Source organism: Pseudopodoces humilis, chromosome 2 (genome assembly GCF_049639895.1).
Source record: "Pseudopodoces humilis isolate 2021_Gansu_Grassland_sample_001 chromosome 2, ASM4963989v1, whole genome shotgun sequence".
In the NCBI taxonomy this organism is placed as follows: domain Eukaryota; kingdom Metazoa; phylum Chordata; class Aves; order Passeriformes; family Paridae; genus Pseudopodoces; species Pseudopodoces humilis.
In genome coordinates, this window is record NC_142201.1 from 71,117,107 (window position 1) to 71,142,959 (window position 25,853).

The following is a 25,853-nucleotide window of genomic DNA, read 5'->3' on the forward strand; positions in this document are numbered from 1 at the left end:
GTAATCCAAAAGAGGAAAAAGTACAGGATGAGGAAAATCCATGTGAGCTAATCATGCACATGTTTTTGGTAGGAAAATACGATCATACTAAACCACACTGAGCCAGATTTTGTTCCAGCTGCACACTTAGCATTTTCCACTCTCTACCATGAATGCTTTGTCTATGTGTGCTCATAAAGAGGGCTCTTGTAGTCCATGCAGGAAGCTCAGAGGTTAGAAGTGCTTCAGAACAGAAAAATATCAAGAAATTGTCATTTCAGCCCCTGCTGCACAGTGCCTTGTCAGCATGCTGGGTTTTGCAGGGCTTACTGGTAAAAGCTGTTTCAGCAGATACCAAACTAAGTGTTTCAAAAATGAGTAAAAGCTCTCCAGGTTTTTCTGGTAAAGGTTTACATTTCAGTGAGGTTGCAACAGGAATGCTCATCAGGCTTTACTCAGAATTGTAGCACACTCTCAAACTGTATAGGTTTTGCTGAAGTTGCTTTCAATGCAACCTAAGAGTTTTGAGACTAGAGTTGACTACTCCTAAGTTAAAATTCCAGTTAAACTCTTCCAGCTTCTGTGCTGGAACTGTGAAGCCCACCACACCCCCCAACCTGTCTTTTTTTTCCCCCCATCTGTTTTGTACCCCTCTCTGTGTTAGAGAGGAAGTGGGATAAGAGAACATCAGTGCCTTGTAGCAAGAAAGGACTGTTGCACTTTCTCCTGTTCACAGATGACTTAATTTATGCTTATCAGGAATTAAAGGAAAGTTTGCACCTTAAAGCTCGCCCTGACTCACTGTTCCCTTGTGTTGAAGAGAAAATACTATAGATAATAGAATGGCAATAAAGATTATTTTCTTGAAAATACATCCAGAAATGAAACACACACAGAATACATCCAGAAGCTTAGGCTTTCTAAGGATGTCCTGTAACTCCTGTAGCGTTCTTTTTTTTTTTTTTTTATGTGTTGCTTTTGGGTCAGTGGATGGGGGCACCCAACAGATCTTTTTTCTGGAAAATAAAGTAATAATTAATATCTTCCTTCCTATCCATTTTCTCCATCCCTCCTAGTTCTGCTTGTCAAAAGCTGATAAAGAACAATATGAAAAAGAAGAGAGACCAGAATCTCAACAGGAGATTTTGAGAAGAGCTGCTAAAGACTTGCCTATCTATACGACAACAGCATCGAGAGGTGAGATATAAAGATAATTCTATGCTCCTGAAGTTGCTGTTTATTTATTTGTTGCCATCGAATGAACAATATATTAAGCACATGTTACAAATGCCATGATGTTTTGGTTTTTGTTTGTCCTGTTGTTTAATCCCCCTGAGAGAAACAGCAGTCCTTTTTCTGGGGTTCTCAACATAAAACCACTACTTGAAATTTAAAAAAAAATTATCTTCTAGTAAGAAGAGAAATTACAGCAGTTACCTCCAGCCGTGGCAATTAAAAATAAACACAGCAAAGAAATATAGCTTAGATAGCTTGAAATAGGGAAATTCAAATGAGTTGCTCAATTTTATAATCACTTTTATCCCCATTTAAACTTTTCTTTTTGAGCTGTTTTGGTTCTGCGTGAGAAAGAACGTACTTAAGATCTTAACATACTTTTGCAATTTAAAAACAAATAAATGTTATTTTATTTCCCATCTGCAATTCAGTACAAATCTAGTTATGGACTATTTCTGGATTTGCTTTTAATATATGTAGGCATTTTATTCCAATTTATAGATGAATGATCTGTGAAAGTGCTGTCTTATGCATGTGTCTTCTTTAAAAATTTATGGCTTTTATAGGCATATATATATATATTTTTCTCTTTCTTGAAACTAGCAACCTCGTAGAGTTTCCAAAAACATAAACTTGTCAGAATAACCGTTGCCAAAGTTTATTGTGAGTTTTCCAAACAAAGTCTAAGGACACCTGGCTCTTTTGAGTAGGAGCCTCCATTTAAGAGTCGTAGTCTTAAGTTCCTGGAGTGGTCTGGGAAGTTGTTGCCAGCTCTTATCAGTTCTGTTTAGCTATAGATGTTGGCTTTCCTCCTGCTTTCAAACTGCCTGTGCTGGTGTCTTATTTCCATTGAGGAAATCTTGAAGAACTGTTTAAAAATATCCAGGAGATGAAGAAGAACTGATTTACTGAATAGTCTGCTAGATCACTGTTTGATGAAGTGGATACAGAAAGCCAGTGCAGAAAGACTTGCTGAAAGAGTGTAGCTTCACAATGAGATGCCTTAGTACCCTGTGCAGGGGTGAAAGGGGGATCAGTACCAGAAGATGAAGGATGGGAAGACTGGAGAGTCAAAGAGAAAATGAAAATGGACTCAGTAGAGTAGTAATAGATTCTTTTGAATACTTTCATATGTTACATTTCTTTAAAAAATCAAAACTACATATCATATGAGATTAGGTGCATGACAGTCTGTGAGAATAGGTGTGGCAGGGGGGAAGCTCTTTTAAGATTCAGTTCATGTTAAGGGGGAAAGCTTTCATAAAATCAAGTGAGTTCTACTGACCTGACCCTTGCACTTAAATACAGCAATCAGATACTGTGATCGATGCCAGCTGATCAAACCTGACCGCTGCCACCACTGTTCTGCATGTGACGTGTAAGTGTCTGAATCTGGAATTACAGATTTTCTCTTTCCTGCGGTCATCACTTTAGTGTGTTCATGCCTTCAGCGGGTCAGTTCCTTCCATTGGTGCAATATTATGGTGCTGCCCTATTATCTAATGTGGCAGAACTTTTTAGGAAACCTGCTTGTAGCTTTTTAAAATAAAGCTTATATTTAAAAATAAATTAACTAAAAAGTAAAAAAAATCATAGATTAAAAGTAAAGAAAGGTAGGTCTGAGATACCAGCACCAGAAAAAGCTTATTATTGAACTGTTTCATTGTATCTTGTTTCTCTAGCTTTGAAACAGATTCATTTTGCTAAAAGTATTTATCTCAAAAATTGACAGTTATCACATGCCTTTAACATTTCAAAAACATCACTGTTACTCCCTGTTTTCATTGTGAATCATCAGAGGAGTCTGCACAGGCACTGAAGACTGAGGCTATGCATGACAGTTCAGTAGGCTGAACTTGAGGAAATCTCGTTAACTGAAAAACCTAATACACATCTTTTGGCTAAAATCAAATTTGTTAGCAAATACAATTAATGTCTCTGTGTCTGAAATGTCTAGTATCTGTCTTTATATTAAAACTGGATTAAAATGGGATGTGAACTATCCAAATTGCCCTTTGTGCTGACCTTTCCCTCCATTAGCTTTAAAAAAAAAAAGGCAAGCAGCAAACAAAATGCTAGCAAAAACAGCCCTAAGGTAGACTTAGTTGAAGTGAATGCCAGGTTAACACACCTTATCCACACAACCCTGAAAGATCCTCTGGATTTGTTTATTCTGCATGCACATAAAACTGGTGTGGCTTAATGAGCTGGTACATGGTGTTGCTCAGTAATGCTCCCCATGCTAATTTAGGAAACTTTCCTCATAACTCTTCTGAATCTCAGTTGGTCCTTTTGGGTGAAAGAACAGCTGCTGTAATATAGAGAATTGGTATGATTGAGAAGGGATTGAAAAAGATATAGTAGGGAAAATACTTGGAAAAAATCAATCAACAAAAAACACACAAAACTGTAGAAGCTAAAGTTGTGTATCTTAGAAAGAAACTATATCTTTTGTCTTAACTTGCTGGAAATTCTCTCTTTCAGATGTGTATTAAAAATGGACCACCACTGTCCATGGTAAGTTTTTTTTTTAAAAAAAAGTCAGTATAAGAGTGATGAATTAGTTGCTGCATCAAAAATGCACTTTTGAAGTAAACCTTGATTGTCACAGAAGTTCTTTAATATGTGGGAATATTAATATGTGGGAATATTGTTCCTAATGTGTGTTGGAGCATAGAGTTGTAAGCCCAGTCATCCAAACTGTGCAGTTTCTCCCTGTGTAGAGAAACCTTGGCATTAACAAGACCTATGAGAAAAGGCATTTCTTTATTTTGTTTACTCTGGTGGTGTTAGCAGGAGAGGAGATGCCCACTGCAATGGAGCCCACTGCCACATACAATGGAGATGATATGTATGACCCATTCAGACTCTTCTACAGTTTGTGTTCACTGGCAGTCAGTAAAAATATTATCTGCTGTCACTGTGAAAAATATTACTACCAGTGGCTGACTTAGGGGTGGTTTTGTAACCAAAGCTGCATCCACTGAAATTGATGGCGAGGTTCATGTTACTTTTGTGGTGACTGCAGTTAGTTTGTGGTGGGAATTGCTTCCTGTATGGACTGTCTGTATTGTAATGCTTTGCCAGCTCGTGTCCTGTCCTACAGTATCATGGGGGGCAAAATTTATGCTAGAGGCCCAGATCATTCAGCCTAAGAAATTTCCTTCAAAATAGTGGCTTAAAATGCTTCTGAAACAGTAGTGCCAGAGTGTTTTGAACATACCACTGACATCATACACATTTTTCTCTGCAAAAGCTGAATGTATTGTGGGTTTTTTGTTTGTTTTATTTTTTGTATACCTCAGTAACATTTTTCTCTTTCCCCTCCTTCTAGGGTGAATAATTGTGTGGGATTTTCTAACTACAAATTCTTCCTCCTGTTTTTAATGTATTCCTTACTGTACTGTTTGTTTGTTGCTGCTACAGTCTTGCAGTACTTCATAAAGTTTTGGACAGTAAGTTCTAAGGCTTTTTTTGGTTGCTGTTCATTTGTTTAATCCTGCATGTGTTATTGGAGGCTGCATCAGCATGTTGTCACTCACCATTTACTCTGTTCTGTGGTTCACTGTCATTAATGACATCAATCAAAGTGACTGAAGCAGGAGAACCTTATGAATTTTGATGAATTAAATGTATTACACTGCCCGGGATGAGTAACTGGGAGAAGGAGTTTTGATGAGGACACTGTGCAATTTCTCCGCTCCATCAAAATTGAGTGTCACAGCTCAGGTTTTTATGAGACCATGGGATACAGATACATAGGTAAAGAAAGAACTGGTCACATCAAACAATTACATATGTGTAGGAGTATATATATGTATGTATATATAAAAATATTGACAATTGTAAATATAAATAACAATTTTGTATCTTCTCAGACTTGTCTGTGGATAACTTGCTGCCAGATAAGGCAAATTAATTTGTTGGGAATTGTCTGAGCTCTGTTTTGGAGTTCCTACATAGGCATGTCTGAACTTCATATTAGTGGCTTTTATGATCTGGTATGAGTAGAATGCGAAGATATGTGCAGTGTGAATGCTATACATCTTCCCTGCAACTGTTACCAGTTGTCAAACAGTTAATACATATACATACATCTTAATATGTTTAATGACATTTATGTAAAGGCAATAATCCTTGTATGTCAGTGTTATATTGCTCCTATCAGTTTTGTTCCAGTCACATTCCAGGCTGAACAGAGTGCCTTCTGTGGTTGTTCCTTTTCATCTACAGAAACTTGTACAGAAACAGAAACAGCACACCTTCCTATCTCTAGGCTGAAGTGTTAGTGGCAGAATTCCCTTAATCACTTCCATTAATGAGCATGCAAAAAATTACTGCAAGTGGAAGTGTCTCAATCACATCTTTGGGTAAATAACACCACATATTTCTTAGATGCTGGCTGCTGTCAGAGTAACTGGGAAAAGCAGTAATTATCTGCAGCAGTAGATATTGATATTTGCTTTACTGGAGCAAAAGGTTGCTGCCATGTCAGGGTAAGAGAAGCTTGATCATGTATTCAAAATAACTGTACTTTGAGACAGTTGGCATTAAATAAGATAAATGGTGCAAAAAAGTTCATATTCATCTAATCTTGTGAGTCTGATCTACCAAAGTACTGTGTTTCTCTTAACCTGTCAGTTCTGTATAGCAGTATGTCACTGGAGATTAAGGAAACGTGGGGATTGAGCTGTTAGTATTGTGAGATGAAAGCCATAAATGTGTTTATCAGTCGTAGCTGGATCTTAAAAAATATTTCAAATTAAATAGTCTGATTCTGCTGTTCAGTCTTGCTTGGCTGTAAATAGTTAAATTTTCAATCCGTGAATGTGCCATTTCCAAACATCTGCCTGGCTGCTTTCCAGTGCTTTGTGCACAATTTCTAAGGAAACTGTAGATGCACTCTTACATATTTACCAGTCAGTGCTTGAGCAAAAAAAAAAAAAATGAAACAGAAGAATTTGCTTTGTTAGCTTGCTTTATAATCATTAGTGCAACAAAAAAGGCCACAGGACAACTGACTACGATGAACAAACGTTTAATACCAACATCTGCAGCAGGACTCTTCCAAAGCCCATTGGACACAATGTTGAAGTGGACTCTTGAACAGAGGAAATAAACTCAAGAGGGATTTTTTTTTTATTATTGATTCAGTTGTTAAAAATGCTTCCTGCAAGAATGGGCTACTTCTGAAATGTTACAATAGACAACGTAGTTCTGTACTTGCTTTCAATTCCGGATGCTTCCAAGGCAGAATCTAGCGATGGCCTGATCTTATCAGTAGAATAGGTCTCTGACTCACATTACTCATATTAAGTCACCCACTCCACTAAGCTGAGGCTCCTCTGATCTTATAACTGACTTACTAAAGTACATTTCCAGAAAGAGGTGGGAGCTCCCTAATCATGTGGGCTTGCAAATTTTTGTATGTCTCATGTACATAAGCTTTTAGGCAAGTGCCTCTTGGAAGGTTCTCTCCACATCTGTATGCAAACCAAAGCAGAATGCTGCTGACACGTGCTGTCTGTAGACTGCTTCAGTATATTGCTAATGCTCAGCTTTGTCTGCTACAGCATCAGGCAGATTGCTATTTGGACTTTTTCTGCTGAGACTGTCGAGATGCACAGAACCACTGAATGTTATATGAATATGAATGACCCTCAAAGATCATTAAGTCCAACTCTTCTGTAAATGGCCCATACAGGGATTAAAAACCCACAAGCTTGGTGTTACTAGGACCATTCTCTAAAACTGAGCAAATCAGTGTTGGTTTTTCCCCCCCAAAGCTTGACTATAGGAAATGTTGCTGTATACCTTCAGGAGGTAGTGCTTATTTTTTGCTTCCTCACAGATGTTTTTCAGAGACTGTGCAACAAAAAACAGTTGGATATATCCAGTGTTGGAAAGAAGTATGGACTGCTTCTTGGGGAATGTAGCCTGGGGGAAGAACTTGTAATGAGGTTGTGGAGGTGTATGTGCTAGCTACACAAATGTAGCAATCCATTGTTTTGCACTGTTGATAATACTTGCATAGAGACACGATGCTCCTACGCAAATACTTGGAAACATTGTGAGACAAGCACACCTACCAAACTCTTCTATTGAAGAAAGCCTTTGTGTTTCTCACTTGCACGTGCAAGACTTTTACACAGCATATTTCATGCTCTATGCAGAAGTGCTGAAGTAAGGTCTTGATTCTGTGCATACAATAGTGGAACGACTACAGTGGCTGGAAATGTTTACCACAGGCTTGCACCCTGATGCTGATGTTAAAATCTGGTTTGTAGATCAAGGGAATGTGACTGATTCCTTTTCTTATACCCATAACTGCTTTTTCTGTACCCATGACATTTTTATTTCTACCTCAGAGGTTGTTAAAGAAAAAAAATACCTGTTTAACCAAATGTATTTGACACAAACACCAGCACTGGCTGGACACCCAGTGCTTGATGCCTTGCTTTCACAGTACATAGTGGTGCTCCCCAGCTTATATATGTGTCTGCTCTTATTCTTGCTGCACTGACACCTCCTTAGAACTATTAGGTTTTCCAGTCATTTTCAGTGTCTTTCACTGTCCTCTAAATTAATTTTCAATCCTGAGTATAGCTATATAAATGATGTGATACATGTCCTGGGTGAATGGCAAGTGCTTCTGCAAAACTTTTGTTGTATTAACAGTAGGAGGGTAAAAAAATAGGAGTAGTTCCACATCATTAGTTAGAACTCAATCCTCTTGCCTATACTAAGGATGTAGACCAGATCTGAGTTTTTTTCAAAGATTAGGCTAGACCCTATCTACTGAAAAATGATGAACAAACCAAACTCAGACAGCACTTTTTTGTTTGAGTGGTTTTATGACCTGGTTCCAAATGACTTTGTGAAGGAGTTTGCAGGGAACTCTTGAATAGCGACTGGCTTCAGCCTATTGTGTGCTAAGTAGTCCAGATAGTGTTGTGCAAATTGCTTCCTTTTGTAAACTCTGCAGCTCTTTCACCTGCAAGTCTCTGCTTCTGTGCTGCTGCTGCTGAGCATAATGATTTTAAATAACCAATTTCTAAAGTTTCACTCTTTTCACATGAGGAGGCATGTGGACTGCTGCTAGAACACCACTGTGAAGAAGCTTGTTATACACACTCAAAGACTGCATGCTTCTTTCCAGTAAAAAATTGGCCTTTTTTGAAAGATGCTTCAGTTCTGCAACTGTCATTCAGGAAGTTACAACTAGTGGCTGAATCTAGTCAGAAGAGTAGTCAGAAGAGGTAAATGTTCCTTGGGGATCACACAGATTAATCATGCATAATTTAAAAAATCCTCCAGGTTATAGAGCTGGTTTAGGGAGATGCAAGTGAAATAAACTTAGATTTTCTGACCCACAGAAAACACAAAGACTAAGTTGCTGCTGCTCTTTCAGCATCAGAATAAACTCCTGAGAATTCGTTGTAGAGAATTATTTTGTTTAAATATGTGATTTCAAAAGAGTCATAGGAATTAGAGTTATAAAAATCAGTTGGGCAAGTGGGGAACACAGCAGTGTGCTCTGAGGTAGAAAGAGTTATTATTGCTTCAACGTGAAGCTTAGGAATAAGCAGCAACTGGAGTATTTTGCTAGGCTGGATTTCAGTGGATCGCAAACCACAACATATCCCTACTGCAGGTGGAAGAGGAACTGTTGCACAAATTGTCAGTAAATAAAATGGCCAGCAAGAAGGAAGCTGTACTTAAATGGCAGTTTAGATAGCTGGACTCTGCTTGTCATTTGCTTACTGTAGAATAATCTGATGGCAGCCAGCACTTCTGGAAACACTGTGTATATCTGCCTGACTCTAATGTAGATGCTTGGGCTCTCACTAAGCTTTTTCACATATTAATGTAATTTAAAAGCCATACATCTTGCCTCCAACAGATTAATTAAGTGCTAGCATCATAGCCAATACACCACTCTTTAGGTATAAAGTTTGGAACTAAAAGATAATTTGAACTCAGCTTTCCTGTTTCTTCCTTTGTTTTCTCAAGTACTGGTTCAATTTCAGGTGTTATACTAAAGATGCATCCTACAAACTGATTTGTATTGAAGGAAACTAGGAAGGCTAAAAACTGCACTGATTTGTTATCTGATCTTTTTTGAATGAAGAAAATTGTGCAAAGAATGGCAATTTATTTTTTATGGTTTTGGCTGAAATTACCATCTAATGGTAATGGTTGTGTTCTGAAGTCAGAAAGATTTTGTAATTAATAAACCATTACTTTATACCTCAGGAGTATTCTGAGCTTTTCAGACCTTTATGAATGGTTTCATTATACAGAATATTCACATAAACCTTACTTGTGTTGGAAACAACTAGTAAGCAAGGAAATTGGAATAATCATGCTGTCCAAGCTGGGCAACCACTTGAGTGATCTAGTCACAATCTGAATTCCAGTACTTCTGTGCTTCAGTAGAAAGTTTCATGCCTTGGAAGTTAGTAGTGGGCTCTTGCATACTTCTCCATTTTCTTGGAGAACAGGGGCTAAAGCTGCTGATGTGCTTCGGAAATTGGCACATCCAAGAGCACATTTGCACACCAACCATTTTGTTCTTAACAAAGCCTGTGCTGTTTTCAAAAACTCTGTCTTAACATAATACCAGTGTTTAATAAATTGTCTTTCTTTGCACAAAGCTCTGCCACAGGAAAGCTGCAGAGAATTGTCCTAAGGTAAAATCCAATATTGCTGTCATTATTTAAATATTGTTCCTACTACAATTTTTCTAGTCCAGTCATTCGTGGCAGGTGTTTACATCATCACAGAAGGAAGGAGACTAATAATCTGTTGCCTATGAATATAAGCCATGTACAGGGAAAAGGATATGACTATGTACACTTGATCTTAATTGAAATGTGTTTTAGCTTAAAAAAGAAAGCCAGCCATAGATAAATGGGTGTGCTGAATGTGCTAATGGAAAAAGTAATGGCAGTAATGCTAAGTAAATAGCTGAGTAAAAATAGCCTCTCTGGTTTCATAATGTTGTTAAAGGTCAACTGCTTGAAAGTGCTGTGATTTTGAGGATTCAGAGCTGAAATAGTATTCTTACAAATCCCATTGGCCTTTTGAAAGTGGAAGTCTGAAAATAGTTTGGGGTGGAATTGACAATCTGATATGGGTGGGAGTTGGTTTCTTTATGGTGGTTATACTGAAATTGTTTTTTACATAGATTTCTGGTGATTCACTTCTACCTGGTCAGATGTGGCAAATTTGTTTTGTTAGGTACATGCTGGTTGTTGCTTAAATATTAGAGGTCATCAAAAATTGAAGATCTATCCCATGTCTTATTTAGGACTTGTTCATAACAACCATTTCCCTTTAACACTCATTATATCAATTGAGAATTAGGTTCAGTATTATTAGCTTGTGGCAGGAATTACACTTTTTTTCCCCTTCAGAGGAAGTGACTTTGGACATATTTTCCCCATGTCTCTTCGGCTGTGGCTGCACAATTAACATTTTCTGGTACAGAAAATGTTTTGCCTTGTCCCCTACTGTGCATTTGAAAACCACGAATGAACATGTGCCCTCACAGTACTAAACATGATGGGGAATGGGTACCCATGAGATTTAAATGCTGTTGTTTTCCACATTAAGGTGACATTAAAGGAAAGCTGGGCTGCTGCTTTTCTTTCTTGGTGAAAACTGAGGTGAAAGACCTATAGCAGTCTGGGTGTGGCAGGAAATGTTCAGCAACAATACTGCCTTAGTTGCTAGGAAGTGTTAACATATTTATCTCTTTCTCTCTTTCTCCCCAGAATGAGTTGCCAGATACCCATGCAAAGTTCCACGTCCTATTCCTTTTCTTTGTGGCAGCCATGTTCTTCATCAGCATCCTGTCACTCTTCAGCTACCACTGCTGGCTAGTTGGCAAAAACAGATCAACTATAGGTCAGTTCATTGGGATATGGAACTTTTCCTTGTCCAGAAAAACAAGAATTCAGTGAAAATGTGAAGCCTACATGATCTGTCATCACATATAAATAGTTTTTTTCAATACTGTGCAATAAAAAGCATATTTGGTCAAAGTAATTAAAGGTGAAACAGATGGGAAAATTAAGCCTGTGGGGCATCCTCTGCTGGAGCCAAGCATTCAGATTCATGACTGTTCATTTCTCTTGTTGGTATTTTTGAGACATCTGAGGCACCATGCCTCAAATTTGTTGTGTTTTTAAGCATGAAGTACGTAACCCAGTTGCTACTTGCCACTCTGTTGTTCGAATACTTTGAGTAGCTAGGTAACCCCAACCAAATCAGAGGCTCTGCTGTACATGAACATGTACTACATTTTGAACTAGATACGAATGAGTATTCTTAAATCCTGTGAAAGAAAACTGACCTTATTGTTGGGAAGTGGCTTGTAAAAGTGCAATAAAAATGAAAGCACTGATGCGCATTTCCTAGATAATAAGAGATTCCCATCATTTTATGCCTAAACATTTTAAATGGCATTGATCAGTGAAACCAAGCTATATGCATTTAATTAAAATATTTTAAGTTCTGCTAGGAAACACTTGTGAGAGTGTTTTTTGCAGTGTGTGGGGGGACAGGGACTGATGAGTATTTCTACAACTGAGTAAGTCAGAATCTTTTATCTTTCATTGGAATTTAAATTTCTAACCTCAAAAATAAGTGGATTGATTAAAAGTAAAATAATTTAATCTAGAATTTTTTTGCTAGAATTTTTTGATTGGCTGACAGGAGAGTTATTTGAATTCTTTTGATTTTGACGTAGCTACAGTTATGGAATATTCACAATTTCTTTTTAGCTTTGAAGAAAACTTCAGCATATTCCTTACCCAAAAGTCAGTGGTCATAATGGGCAACACAATATTTTATCTGTTTTCTGGATCATGATCGTAAAAATACAAGATACTGGTATGGAGGGAGAGCAATGAGTCCTCTCAGTTCTTAGCCAAGGGTGTAACTGGACTGAGTAGAAAAATGGTGGTGGTTTGCTATAGTTCATGGTGTGTCTGTTTCTAATGTAATAGATTTCATCTTCCTCTGATAGCACGGGATGCTCTTAATTCAGCTTCCAAACTTGGCAGATGTGAAAAAACCTCTTCTGTATGGGCTTAGGTCCAGCAGTGCTTATGATAAATTACTCCTAAATGGGAAAATCTTCTGCTCAAAGAGGGCTGAAGGGAGATCAAGTCATCAAGAAATAAGGGATGTATGTGCCTATCTTTGGCATACTGATGGTACTTAGCTTTGTCTCAGACTTTGTTAAATGTAAAAAGTTAACAAGGTAACTGCTCTGTTTACCTGATTTTCTCATTTTTCTGGTTTTTTTTTACTCTGATTACTTGAGATTATTTTTTCTTCCCCTCTGCCCCCCATAATATACATCAAGATCACCTCACCTTGCCCAAAACTGGTTCCACAGCAGAGAAGTTTGTTTCTTTATGCTCCCTGACTCCCTACTGGTTTAATGAATTGCATGTTTTTATTTTACAGAAACATTCCGTGCACCCACATTTCGAAACGGTCCTGATAAAAATGGCTTTTCTCTTGGATGCAGCAAAAATCTGAGGGAGGTTTTTGGAGATGAAAAGAAGTATTGGTTACTCCCTATCTTTACCAGGTATTCAGTCTGAACAGTAATGAATTAGGGAATTAATTGATTTCATGACTTCCACCTTGCTTCCTTTTCTACTAAAAAATAAAGCACAGTGAAAAGCCAGCTTTTGTATCCTGTACAATAAATATTGGTGCAGGCAAAATGTGCAAGAGAAAACTATCATACTCCACCCAAGGTTTTCATTCAAAGACAGTGAGCTTGTTGAAAAGAGATTTTTTAAATGCAGAAATTTGGAAAGCTTTTAGAAGCGTATTGCAAAAATTGTACGCATTTTGGTGGTAGTCTCAGTGATTATAGAGCAGAAATCAGCAACTCAGGGGAGATCAAACAGCTGCATCACAACAACATCAGTTTAAAACACCCCCTCTTGCCCCTGGAAAAACTTGACGGCTTTCCTTTTGTTGCAGATGACAAATTAGGAATCAAAAGCCATCTAAGAAAGTGCATGTAAATAAGCAACAGAGGGGGTTAAAAATCTGATATTATGAAAAATGCTGGATTTAAAATGTCAGCTGAGCCAGCATTAGGGAGTTGCAGACAAGCCTGATGAAGCAAGACTGACATGCTGCCCACTCCCAGCACTATCAGACTTCAGCAGAATGAAGTAGGAACTGTGTTTCAACACTGCTCTTGGGGGACTGTGTATCAGGTAAAAATGTTGCTGAACCTGTTTGTGAAGCTGAGATCTGGTATCAAACAGCAGAGGCAATACCAACAGCTTAAGTTGACTCAGCTGTTTGTTCAACTACCATGTGATTAAAGACAGAAACTCCACTGTAGATGGCTCCATCTGTTTTGCTACCACATTTTATCCTGATAAACTTTAAAAGAAGGCTTAGCTAATTTCAAAATTCGGGGTGAAGGGGAAATCATGGCCACCAGAATGTTATTTATGATACAGCTTCTGAGGCTGTAAATACCAGAGAGTCTAGCCATGTGAGTATGCTGGTTTGGGAGATGATTAGGGCTAGAGTCTACTGAAATACATCTGTGTTTCTGAAATCCACAGACTTGTGTTGTGCATAGAAATCCATGCTCAGTGATAAGGGTGGGAATCAATTGAGCTCCAAGATTTAATTAACTGATCATCTGATTTAGTGGTAGAACTGCCTTGCTAAAGTCTGGAGTTCAGTACTGTGCTCAGCTAATTGATTCGAGCCTGTAGCCTTTGCCTCTTTCATGGATCCTTGTTCAGATCATTTAAGTCAGCTACCAGCAGTGATTTGTGTCTTTGTTTCTCATATAGTTTGGGTGATGGATGTAATTTCCCTACTCGTTTGGTAATTATGGATCCAGAGCAATTTGCAGTCTCAAGCCAAAATGATCCTGCCAAAAGGTAACTATAGCACTTAAAATTCTGATTTTGTACTGTTTAGTACTTATCTAGAGAAAAAAAATTGTCTCAAAGTTAGTTTCTTAATTCTCTATGCTTCTTGTCATCTTCAGAGTAAGTTTGTAAGTCTTCAGTGAAGGATAGAATGGATTAAGACTAAAAACTTGACTGTGTGTTGGTTTTGTTGTAACAGAGGACAAGGCTCTAAGGAAGCATTAATACAGAAAGTAAGAGAGCTTACTGGCTCTTAACAACAATCAGAAAATTCCTAGGGAAGACTGAATAGTCATCCATGGAAAAAAAAAAAGTTTTGATTATTTGTTTGTTTTGGGTTTTTTTTTCTGAAAGGCAAGGTATTATTTGTATTTCATCTCCTTGAGCATGCTTAAACAAGTAATGTTGAGATAGTTTACAAGAGAAGTAGATCTCTCATGCTGGGAATTTTAGCTCATTACTTTTATTCCTCCCAAATTTGCATGTTTTGTATCTTCAATGTATCTCCAAAGAGACAAGAGTCTCTGTGTGCAGTTTCTGGGATGTTTACATTTGCCACTTTAGAAGGCTTCTGCATAGTTTGGTGAATTTGTAAACTGAAGATTGTTGCCAAGAGCTACTTGAGTTACCAGACATTAGAGGACTGAAGGGCAATACAGAGAAGAAGTTGCTTCCAGTGCAACATAACCTGTGGAATTTACACAAGAACAGGACCCTTGTGCAAACAGCAAAGTATCCTTTTACATTCAGAAGATTGTTCAGAAGAAGGCCCTGGCATTTGCATGGGATAAGATGGCACTTGTTTGCTCTTCCAGATGGAACTGCATAGATTTTCTTTTTAGCTGTATGGCAGTGTTATTGTCAGGGTGCCATTTTTTATGTATCAATCCATGGGTTTTTTCCATTAGAAGTGAGTGGCCTGTGTCAGGTAGGGGTTTATTTTAGACTGATGACTAGACAAGCCTGTAGAGGAATTAGATTTGGGGGCAGGCAGCCATTTCCAGTAGGCATCATAGGGTTTTTTGTTGTTAGCTTTGCTTTTAGGTAACTTCACTATTCTAGAAATGTCTGAAGCAGCTATTGGTATTACAGAATTCCTGTTGACTTTGCTTATCTTTCAGCTCTGTAGCCAATCAGTCCTTTCCTGCTCGACCACTCAGTGAATCACAAAATCGGTTGCTATCTGGTGATTGTCAGTGGGTGGAAACTGGCCCTGAAGAGGAAAATGTGAAATCAGGTAGTGGTTTTGTTTGTGGTTCAGGTTTTTTTTGTTGTTGTTGTTGTTTTTTGGTGCCTAGAAAGACCTTAGGAATTGGCTGGAGTGATATAGAAGAAAATGTGTTCCATGGAACCAAGTCAGGATATTTAGAACTTAAGGCTAATTTGCATCCTATGTTTTGCTCCAAAATTAGTTATTGTGTTAAGGTAGTGGATGGCAGATGGATAGATAATTCTCACTTTTGCACTTCAGTTCTGAGATTTGGGATCTTTTATGTTTGATTAGGGGGAGGAAAACATTTTTTTAAAGTAGTCACAACACGGTCAATGTGCTTTCTGGTTTGAAATCTTTGCTATTTGTTATGCGAATCTGCAAAAACACATAATTGAGATTCTCTCACCTTCTAGGTGCAAAAAAACATATTATAGTTTCATTGGAAAGCTGATCTCAGCTAATTACTAACCAACCATCTCAATGAGAAACAGGTAAGACTAACATAACTGATTGCTGTTTCTGTACATGTATGAATAAAATTGATGCCTCAAAGTCAAAAATCAACTAGTCATGGAATGCAGAGGAGTCCTCTGATACTGGATGAGTAATAGCAAAGTCTAAACAAAATTCAGAGTGGCTGTTGAGAAGACAAGAATGGGAGTAATGCTGTAGTGCAGGAAACATGGGCTGGCTAGGCCTGGGATGAGTAAGAATTATCCTGTAATTTAGATTGAAGTGGGTAGTGCTGGATTTGTTACCAGAAAAGAATCTGATGCTAAATGCAATTCTGAGATGAAATGCTGTCTTGAGGAAGAGCTCCTTAAATATCTTCTTCTTAGTCATATATTGGTGGGCCATGTTCTGCACTTTAGGAAATTGCATGTGCACAAGGAAGGTCAGTAAGTGAATATAGCTCTCTGCATACAGACTGCTCTGTCACATTTGGAATTGACTGTGATCTTTTGGAATGTTTTTTGCATTAAAATGCCCTGTATGCACTTTGCGTTTAGGAAATACAGTGAGTGCTGGTGTATATATAAAACTTCTCTTGGTGTATTTCCAACAACTAGATTAGACTTCTTTTATATTGACTTTCTGCTGTGGTGAGCTTATAAGCTCCCATTAAGTCTTTCTGACTGGAAGAGAAACAAATCTTATTTGGACGACTAACAGCTGTAGAAGCTAGAGCTGAGTCATTACCCCCTGCCTCTTTTGATTTTTTTTTTTTTTTTGGTTATTGTGGGTTTTTTGGTGGGGGGGGATATAACTTTTTTTTTTTTATTAGAAAAAAAACACTACATTTGAATTTGGTAAGCTCAATAATTTTAGGATTACTTTTTTTTTCCCTTTTAATTTTTTTTTAAGGAGCCTTCTGACCTAAAATTATAGTTTTGGGAGAGGGTTGTTTTGTTTTCAAGGAAAAAAAAACCTTTCTAAAAGGTCTTTGTGGGTGATGGTGTGATGCTTGGGCTGATGATGTTGGTCAGACGGCTCAGTGTAAACGCATACAAAACCAAGATTAGACTAGTTAGTTAGGATTTCTGAAAAACCTATTCAACCATGAGAACTCACCAATGGAAATTTCCCTTTCCAACTTTTCTTAATGCTATATAAATGTGCAAAAGAATATCCCAAGCAAGGTGTTCCTTTCAGCCTCCAGCTATATAAAAGCTAATCTGACCTAAACAGGTTACGAAGGCTTTTCTGTTCTTCATGGAGCAGAATAGAAGTTTCTGAGAGCGGCTCATCCCAGCAGCCTTTGATAGGGTATTATAGAAAGATCCTAATCTTTCTTTCCACTGACCTAGAGAGAAAGCATAGATGACTGTCTTAAACTAGACAATTAATTTATAATAGTTTGAGATTAATTTATTTTCTATCCTCTCTCTCTTCCTAAAGTGAGGCCAGATTTAATAAAGGAAGAATTTGTACTTTGTGTTACACTTGCCCAAACTACACTAATTTTAGAAGTTCTATAAATAAAAGTGTATAATTGCACCCAATGCAAAAGCATTTGGATATGTATTACCTTGAATTAACTCTGTAACACATTGTTTGAACCATTCTGAGTTCAGTTGGATTTGATCACAGTTTAGGCCAAGGTTGTTAATTCCAGACCTGCATTTCTAAGCAATTCTACAGTAGCTATGAGATCCAGCATCTGTTCTATGCACTTCCATAGTACCCTGTAACAAGCCAATAATTGTATTTTTAAATTTTGGGCCTGTAACACACAGCAGAAGCAAAGTCATGGATTATTCTAGTGTACAGAGCTTAATTTGCAGAAGACAGACATACCCCAGGCTCACCTAGGCAAATACTATTTGTATCCTCACATCTATCAATTTAATTCAAAACTTGAATTGCCAGTCAGGGATCCAGGATACTTTAGACACAGATCAGTGGTGATAGATAGATGTTCTTAGCACTGATAAGCTTCTAAAACATAAGAAGTGTGAAACAAAACCCCACACCTCCCAGAAAGCTATTTCTGAGTTGAAGTTGCCTTAACTACTTACCTTAATCAGAAGTCTGTAAATCATATGACCCAGGTGCATTTGTGTAATGCATGTGTTTTTTCAAAGATGTGTTTTTTCAAAGCTGATTGGATAATTCCATTAATTACTTTTTTTTTTTTGTTTCACTAGGTTTCTGCAACACATTTTGAGCTTGAATATTACTTAATTTTGTTTGGAAGAAGCTGAGCAGGAAAAAATGGAACGTGAACATTTTAGGAAGAGACAAGAAATTCAAGTTTCTGCACAGTACAATGGATTCTTGTAAGCACTATTGCAGGGAAGTTAAGACAGATGCCTTAAGATTCTTAATGTGCATTTATGCAACACTGAATTATATACTGCTACCAAAGGGCCAGATCCAGAAGTGCCCTGCTTGGATGCACAAGGTCCAGAGTGGGAACTATGCATTTCTTTTATGCTGCAGTGGTGGGGGTAGATTGCAGAGACTCCTACCTCCTCATGGGCAAACTTCATACCTTAGGCACTGCAGAAGTCACTTCCATAGCAGGTCTCCAGAGTACAGAAGGAAAGAAAAAAGGAAAAGGAAGAAAAAAAAGAAAAAAAGTCAGCCTAGAGCATGGTCAGCAAGTCTGAAGTGGGAGTATACATAGTTCAGATGCCAGGTGATGGGGAAGGGACTAGATGATATCTTCTCCTCTCCTCCTATTAACCCCATGATCACAGCTCTCCAAGTCTTGTGGGACTGAGGGTTCCTTCTACTAGCTGTGCTTTGGAGCAAGGCAATGCCAACAACATAAAAGCCTTTAACTTGGGTGTTGCTTTTTTGCTATAGGGTTGAGCTTCCTCATCATTTTAACTTGATTTATTTAACCATACCAAGGACAGAGCTCAAAGAAGAAAACTTGTGTTTTAGTTGGAAAAAACATGGATTATTACTTTCCAACAATTGTCAGCATACACGGAAAAGGCAGTACAAAAAGGAATTAAGAATTACTGTATTTTCTGTTACTGTTTGCTGTGTTCTTTGTAAGGCAGCAACAAAATGGTAAAGTACCCCTGAGAAAAATCATAATTGCAGTTGTGTGTTGCTAGAAAATAGAACCAGCAGAGTACTGCTTTTTCCATGGGAGTCTTGATGGTTTATAAATACTGTTTTATACTTTTGTTTTATCTTTTTAATGAAGGCACAAGGTTTTATTGGTTCTAAAATACAAATATCAGGTACTTACAAGAAGATTAGTGTTGGATAATAGATCTATGTTAGCACACTGAAAAATTGCATCCTTTAGTCTCCCACTTTCAAGTCCAGTTTGAGTGATGCTGAAACTGCTGAAGACTGATGGCTTTGTGCAGCAATGTACGTATTCACAAAAGGCAAAATGTGTTTCCTGTGTGAAGAATCAAGCCCATCCCATCCTCAGCTCAAGACCTACAGCAAACAACATGGTTTTTTTTTTCCCTCATTCCTCTACAGAGAAGACTGCTAACTTTTCTTTGGGTGGTATTGGAATTTTGCACCTGGAAAATGTGACAAATGCTATTTTTCTGTCTGTAACTTTTCTGATGTTCAGCTGATGCTGATTACAAATAGACATGAGCCCTCTTGATACAGACTGAAGGTAGTAGTCAAATTGATAATCTAGTCCAAAAGAACCTGTTTGGTTTGTCTCCCAGACTGATTGCTACTTGAGTTAAATATGTTTATGATGGAAATACTAAGGTATCAAGTATACTGTAAGGTTTAAAATAAGTATTTTTTGTCTTTGGATATCATAATTTTTTCTTAAATATTAATCTTCTGGAACAAGAACTCTTTGAGAATCTATTATCATGATTTCACTGTTCAGTGTTCTTGAGACAGAAGTAATGGTCCAAACTTGCATGTTTTATAAAAATTGCAGAATGTTTCTTCAAACTTTGTACAAGAAATTTTGCATTTGCTAATTCCAAAACTTACAAAAAACGTTTGCTACACATTGATCTGAAAGGTCAATTTTCTTTTTCTTCTCAAGTGTTAAGTGAGAAGTGTCCATCTTAACATAAGCTCTCAGCAGTATCGCACCAGCAAAATTCCTTGGGGAAGATAACAGAGAAGGAAGACTGCTTGTTCAAATGGCTTGTTCTGAATACCAAAATTTGCAGCCCCAAACACTGGTGGAACTGTCATGGAGGGCCTGGGATAACATCTGGCTTTTACTTCATCCATGTATTATAGCTGAAATAAAAACAACACGTCCATGCATAGACATCATCTAGCAGAACTACAAAATGTCTATCAGAGTCCTAAGTATCACTGACTCGGCAATATGATCTCTGCTCCCCCCACCCACTCCCCAAAGTGCTTCATATACCCCCCCCCTCCCCCATGAATGTATGTATCCTGGAGGCCAACATCAGGAGAATTTGTTTGATTTCTCTAGTGAGGATAGTGAATCTACAGGAAAAATTGCAAGTAAACAGGCTGGACTATTTCCATGTGCATTTTCTAGCAAGTGCTGCTTTTCTGAAATCACTTCTTTGTATATCTGATGGACATTTTTGAGGCTTTTCATGAAAAACTGACATTTCTGACATGTTTATGCAGATCACAGGAATATTTTATCCTAGATTTTTCGTATTTGAGGTAAATAAAGGAGAGCAGTGGTTTTAGGATAATCCTGAGGTCAGAGTTACTGTTGGTGTAAAAGTAGGCATTACTGAAAGTCACTTTGACAAGTACAAAACATAGTAAAATGATTGAAAAATGATTCTCCCACATTTACCACCGCAAGCCCTTTTATTTTTTTTCCCCTAGGGAACTGAGACTAAGAGAAACCACAGGCTGATTTAAAGGAATTAAGTTCTCTAAGGGAATTTTACTGCTGAACTCGAAGGCCATTGAGTGGGATGGAGGAGTTAGGTTTTCCTGGCAGGCCTGGGCTTTGGGGGAGGTATCACGGCTAAGGCACCAGGATGATATCCTCTGCCTTTGGAGTCTGTCCTGAGCATTCCCTAGGCTGTGCTGTGCCAGGAAGTCCATGAAGGGAGCAGGATGGCTCTTTGGCTGTCAGTCTGCAAGCAGTCCTACGTGTCCCTAGGGCTGCAGGAAGAGGGTTGGTCATGAGATCAGAAGGGGGATGGATCCTGAGAAAACAACTGTTTAGGGTGTTGGGCTGTGTTGTACATGCTGGTTTTGTGCTTTAACCTACTCTGTATCAGGGAGTCTTAAAAATACCTAGGATGTCATTAAAAATAGCAGCCCTTAAGTTTTTAGATCCATTAAAGTAATGACTACTACAAGCCATACATAGTAGTTGCTGTAGGATAGTTGATATTGGCTGCAATTAGAAACAGCATTTGTGTTTCTTACTGCTTTTCTCTTTTAAAAAAATCTACATACACTCAAAAAAAAAAGGTTTTAAATTCCCAGTGTGAGGACAGAAGCCTGATGTAGGGGAGGATTTCAGTGTGATTTGTTCTCCATTTTTCTGAAATGTCTTGAAATAAACCTGTCCCTGTGAATATGAGGCAGGAAAATACATCAATAGAAATTACTTGAAACTACACAATACTGGGGTTTTTTTCTTACTCACAGAATGTCCAACACACACATCATTGCTGTTCCTGACAAAGGTGTATTATGGGAGGAGGGCAGGAAGAGGAATAGGTTTCTGTCATTAATTGACTTCCTACAGTATTATTTTGAGACTGTATTGATACCAGTCAGATGTGACTAAATGTGATTAAAAATCTCCATTTTAAGTAATCAGAGGGTTACTTTAGAGGAAGTTTGGGCACTTCTATTTTTAGTGATTTGAGTAGAAATCATGGTAACCTTTTTGTTAAAGCTGCCTCTTGAGTGTGGAATTTGCAAGTACCAAGCTACTTTTGGTATGTTATTCTTACAAACTGGTCCTGTTCTCCAGAGTGCTGAATACTTTCAGTTTTCAGGTACTGTTTCTTTCCTCTGGTCTTGTGTGGCTCTTCTTTATTAATTATAAATCATCTTTTGGGTTGGGATGAATTTCCATACCACTGAGTATGCACACAAAGATTTCATGATCTAACTGAAGTATGGTCTGGCTATAGCTAAGCAGAGCCCCAGGAGGAAGGAAACTGCAGCGTTTGCAGCAGCATTAGTGTCTGGCAGGCTTACCAAGATGGGCTGATTCTGACATAGATTGACCAAATATGCCTGGATCTGGAGCACTGACTGACTAGATTTTTATTAAAAGGTATATAACAACAAAATCATGACAGTTCTGGGCTTCATAGTTTATGTTCTCCAAGGACACCCTCTAAAGTTGTGTCTGACTGGGGCATTTGGGTGTGCATTTCGAGAGGCTCCAAACAGCAGTTACTTTTAGCTCACAAACATGTATTTTCACAGTACCTAAAAAACAGCGATATGTGCAACTTCAGAAGCTCTTCTATCCCTAAATGGCACCAAAGAGAGCAGGTGCACATGAACCAATTTAGTACTGAATGCATTTGTTACACTCATTTCTATCAATTTATTTTGTATATAGAGCTTTTTATACACATTTTTCTTAATTACATAACTGTCATGAAGCTATGAGTTGTAGTTTATTTTAATGCAGATTAAAACTGGTGTTTGGCCATTTGTTTTCTGAAGCTATTACTTGAATTTGTTTCCTATTAGGTAGTGAAGTCTGATTATGTTTACAGGATCACTGTCTTTGGTTTTGGGAGATTTCCCCATTCTTCCTACCCACCCTGTCCTAAGAAACAGAGAGCTCAGGCTCAGCAGTCAAGCAGATGTGTCAGAGATGAAGTATTTGTATTACTTTAATTATCACCAAAGCAGTGGGGGTGACATGCTGATCCCCTTCCGTTTACACTGCTTAGCTAACAACTTAAGACACTTAGCATGGTCCTCTCTGATTTCTCCTGTCCCTTATCCTGTTATCAGCTTTATTGTGGGAAACTTAAATCTTCGTGAATGATGATTTACAATCATGAAGCTATCCCAGGAAGAAGCAGCGTTCCTGCTGTTAAGTCTGTTCTGTTTTTAACTTAGATGAATGAAACATCCCTGGGTCATCTCTGCAGTTCCTTTTGTATTTGCCAGCAAGGGTCATCAACATTTGCACTAATCACAATGTCCCAGCTGTTCCTACTTCCACAAAGTTGTTTTTTTTAATTGTGCTGCCTAAACTTGTAATAAGCTGTATTTAAGTTTGGGATGACATGTAAAAGATACCTGTAATAATGATGCACTTATTGTATTTTTTTGTATGTTACAGATAGGACTCATCCTATGCAGAGAGAAAATGTTTCCATTTATAGTTTAATACTTGAAGTAACTTTTTGAAACGGGCTTTTATAAATGAATTAAATACAAAATCACATTGCTTTGCCTGGAAGTTTCTTCATGTTTTAATTGTATTTGCAATTTCCCCCTATATATACTTTTCCATTAAGTTCTCTTAAGCCATTTATAACCAATGAAAGTGCATTCAAGATTTTGTACATCAGTGTTCAGACTTGTTCATATTTCTCTGAAGTATAATTCATGTTTAATAAAAAAGTACCATTTTAAGCCTCTTTTCCAAAGTGGTATGGACTTGACACTTGAATTCATCAGTGAATGCAACATCAACTTAATAAAAGTATGTGAAAGAATCTGAAAAGTGCTCAGCTGTAGCATCTGTGTATTAAATCAGGGAGAAAAACTGCCTACCTGGGAGGCACTGCACCATTGCTCTTTTTTACACTCCAGCTGCAACAAACCTAAGATTACACTCACTCCTGACACATCTTGGAGGTCACTGGGTCTTGTGGGGAAATAAAAAGCCTGACTTGTGGCTAACTCCTATTCCTTCAGGTCACTAAGCCTGACTTAGAAGTCAACTGCTCAAGCAGGAATCAGCCATGTTCCTTTTAGATGAGGAACAATCTGTGTAAGAGAGCTGTAACACCCAAGCTGACACTGACAATGACACTGGCAGTTAAAATCAACAATTCTTTCCAGAAAGTTTTTCTAAAAATGGAAAATTCTATAACATTCCATGAATTCCAGCTTCATCCCCCTGTCTCTGCAGTTCTAGTTCCCCTTGATCCTTGGATGCCTGACTGCAAGTGTCATGTCATGTCTCAAGTACTGGTGTACACAGAACAATGCCTGAGGAAGGGAAAGTGACCAGCTCAAGCCATGTGGCCAGTACCAGCAGATGAGACCTTTCAACACTCCAGGCTTTCAGAAGGCAATCACTGAAGCTATAAACTACGTTATCTATAAATCACCACCCCTGCACCTGGTAACATGCTGTTTAAGCCCTGAAGAACAGAAGGTTGGCAGATGGTAGACAGCCACACAAAGAACTTCTCTAACAAAGCAATAATAAGAAAACATATGCTGTTCCAGAGGACTACTTTTAATGCAGCATTTTGTACACCACAGCAAAGTCTTATTTGTCACCCACCCTAATTACAGTGAATTACCATAATAGGTATGAGAGCAGATCCCACGGTAGTGCATGACAGGTGCCAAATATAAATATGCTGTATTTATTCAACATGTCCACTTCTTTGACACATTTAAGTGGTTTAAATGATCGCTGATGTATCTGTGCTCAGGAAACTTGGCTTGTTTCAGGCTTTTGAAAGCTTCCCACTTCGCACGTCTCTCTTCAGCGTTGTGTTTGTATTCCTGTTCCGGTGTCAGGTAAGGTTGGCTGAGCCAGTATTCATTCTCTGCTTCAATTTCCAACCTTCGGATCATTGCTTGCTTCATTGAAGTGGTAACCTGTCTTGGTTGCCTGTACTTCCCAATCCACTGTTTTCCAGGAATTCTCTTCCGCAGTAATACTGTTGTTAAAAACATTATGCCTTAAAACATAAACAGAAATACAAAATACTCATTACCTTAGGGACAAAAATAAAATTTTGACGAGATTAAAAGCTCTGCACTCACTCCACTGCCTCTTAGCTGGCCGGTTTGAAGTTTCACGCTCAGAACCTGGTACTCACAAACCATCACACACAGCAGGCAGCACAAGGCCACGTGCACTAGAAACTTAAGAATCAGAAAAGGGGAATTGAAATCTGTGTAGCTTAAGAATTTATTCAGTTATCCTTACACTGCAATTAAAACATATCCTCCATTAATTATTTAAGAAAAATCCAGTTACAGATATTCAAGAATGAAGGGTCCGCTTCCCTCACGCCTTCTTCAAATAGCTGTGTTGTCAAAACAGAGTATTTCCAGCTCTGTCTTCTCACTCCAAATCTGACCTTTCCTCAGCATTAAGTTTGGAACTACAGTCTCTCCGTAAGCTTATTAGTATGTAATTACCTAGTCCTGTATCCTGACCGAAGGAAACCTGGTTGGTAGAGAAAAACAATATCCTGAATTAGAGCAAGTGGCGTAAGCGGAAAGCACCACGAGACTCTGACAGAACACGCCGGGTGTAAGGGGCAGGAAAGGCCAAATGACGTTCAGACTTTACGCAAATGCTCCTCGTTAACCTGTTCATTAGTCCCAAACCCGCTAACACCCAGGTTATTATATCCCAGGTTATTATATCCCGCATTACAGGGGATTCCATCAGCTTTAGAGTCACAGAAAACGCGGAGTTGGAACGGACCCAACAAGGATCACCGAGTCCAACTGGCCCTGCACACGACATCGCCAGGAGCCACACCATGTGCCTGAGAGAACTGTCCAAACCCTTCACGAACTCTGTCAGCCTTGGTGCCGTGACCAACCAAGTCAGCCAAGCACTTGTACCACAGCGCAAACCAGCACTGCCGCTAAGGGAAGCCAACCCACCCCGTTCCTACGGTGCAGATACACGCCGGCATCCTCCTCTCTGGTCCGATTTAGAAGTGAAGCCGCGGGGATCCGCGGGGGCACCACCGCCCCAGTCCCCAGCTCCCCTCCCGGCCTCACTCACCGAGGAGCTCCGGCGGCGGCGGCGTCCCGCGCGGAGGAGTCAAGATGGCGGCGGGCGGGGGCCGCGGCTCTCGCGAGAGGCGGCGGTGGGTGGGGCCCGGCGGCACCAATGGGGC

The 25,853-nt window shown here is 38.6% G+C and overlaps 2 protein-coding genes across 6 annotated transcripts in view; one reads left to right on the forward strand and one right to left on the reverse strand.

The window, feature by feature from the left end:
- Positions 1-23,382, forward strand: part of ZDHHC20 (zDHHC palmitoyltransferase 20) — a 49,148-nt gene extending 25,766 nt beyond the window's left edge. For 3 of the 4 annotated variants that reach the window (XM_005516261.3, XM_088051111.1, XM_014250167.2), the window contains 10 exons: positions 1,056-1,176; positions 2,524-2,593; positions 3,700-3,732; positions 4,550-4,670; positions 10,995-11,127; positions 12,697-12,823; positions 14,067-14,156; positions 15,269-15,384; positions 15,774-15,851; positions 18,009-23,382. In XM_005516261.3, the coding sequence (XP_005516318.1) occupies positions 1,056-1,176; positions 2,524-2,593; positions 3,700-3,732; positions 4,550-4,670; positions 10,995-11,127; positions 12,697-12,823; positions 14,067-14,156; positions 15,269-15,384; positions 15,774-15,811 (849 nt within the window). In that variant the 3' untranslated portion in view covers positions 15,812-15,851; positions 18,009-23,382. The remainder of the gene's footprint in view (positions 1-1,055; positions 1,177-2,523; positions 2,594-3,699; positions 3,733-4,549; positions 4,671-10,994; positions 11,128-12,696; positions 12,824-14,066; positions 14,157-15,268; positions 15,385-15,773; positions 15,852-18,008) is intronic. The other variant, XM_005516262.3, reaches the window with a different exon arrangement.
- An 814-nt stretch (positions 23,383-24,196) lies between these two features.
- On the reverse strand, positions 24,197-25,832 carry MRPL57 (mitochondrial ribosomal protein L57). 2 transcript variants are annotated; one of them, XM_005516260.3, is made up of 2 exons: positions 25,739-25,832; positions 24,197-24,671 (listed from the first exon to the last, which is right to left on the reverse strand). In XM_005516260.3, the coding sequence occupies exon 2, from the start codon at positions 24,664-24,666 to the stop codon at positions 24,355-24,357; it is 312 nt and encodes a 103-aa protein (XP_005516317.1). In that variant the 5' UTR covers positions 24,667-24,671; positions 25,739-25,832; the 3' UTR covers positions 24,197-24,354. The 2 variants fall into 2 exon arrangements, with proteins under 2 accessions (XP_005516317.1, XP_014105647.1); XM_014250172.2 differs by having other exon boundaries at positions 25,615-25,746.
- Positions 25,833-25,853: the final 21 nt, after the last annotated feature.

Coding starts and splice junctions, on each gene's coding strand:
- MRPL57 (XM_005516260.3), bottom strand. CDS start 24,666: ATGTTTTTAACAACAGTATTACTGCGGAAGAGAATTCCTGGAAAACAG.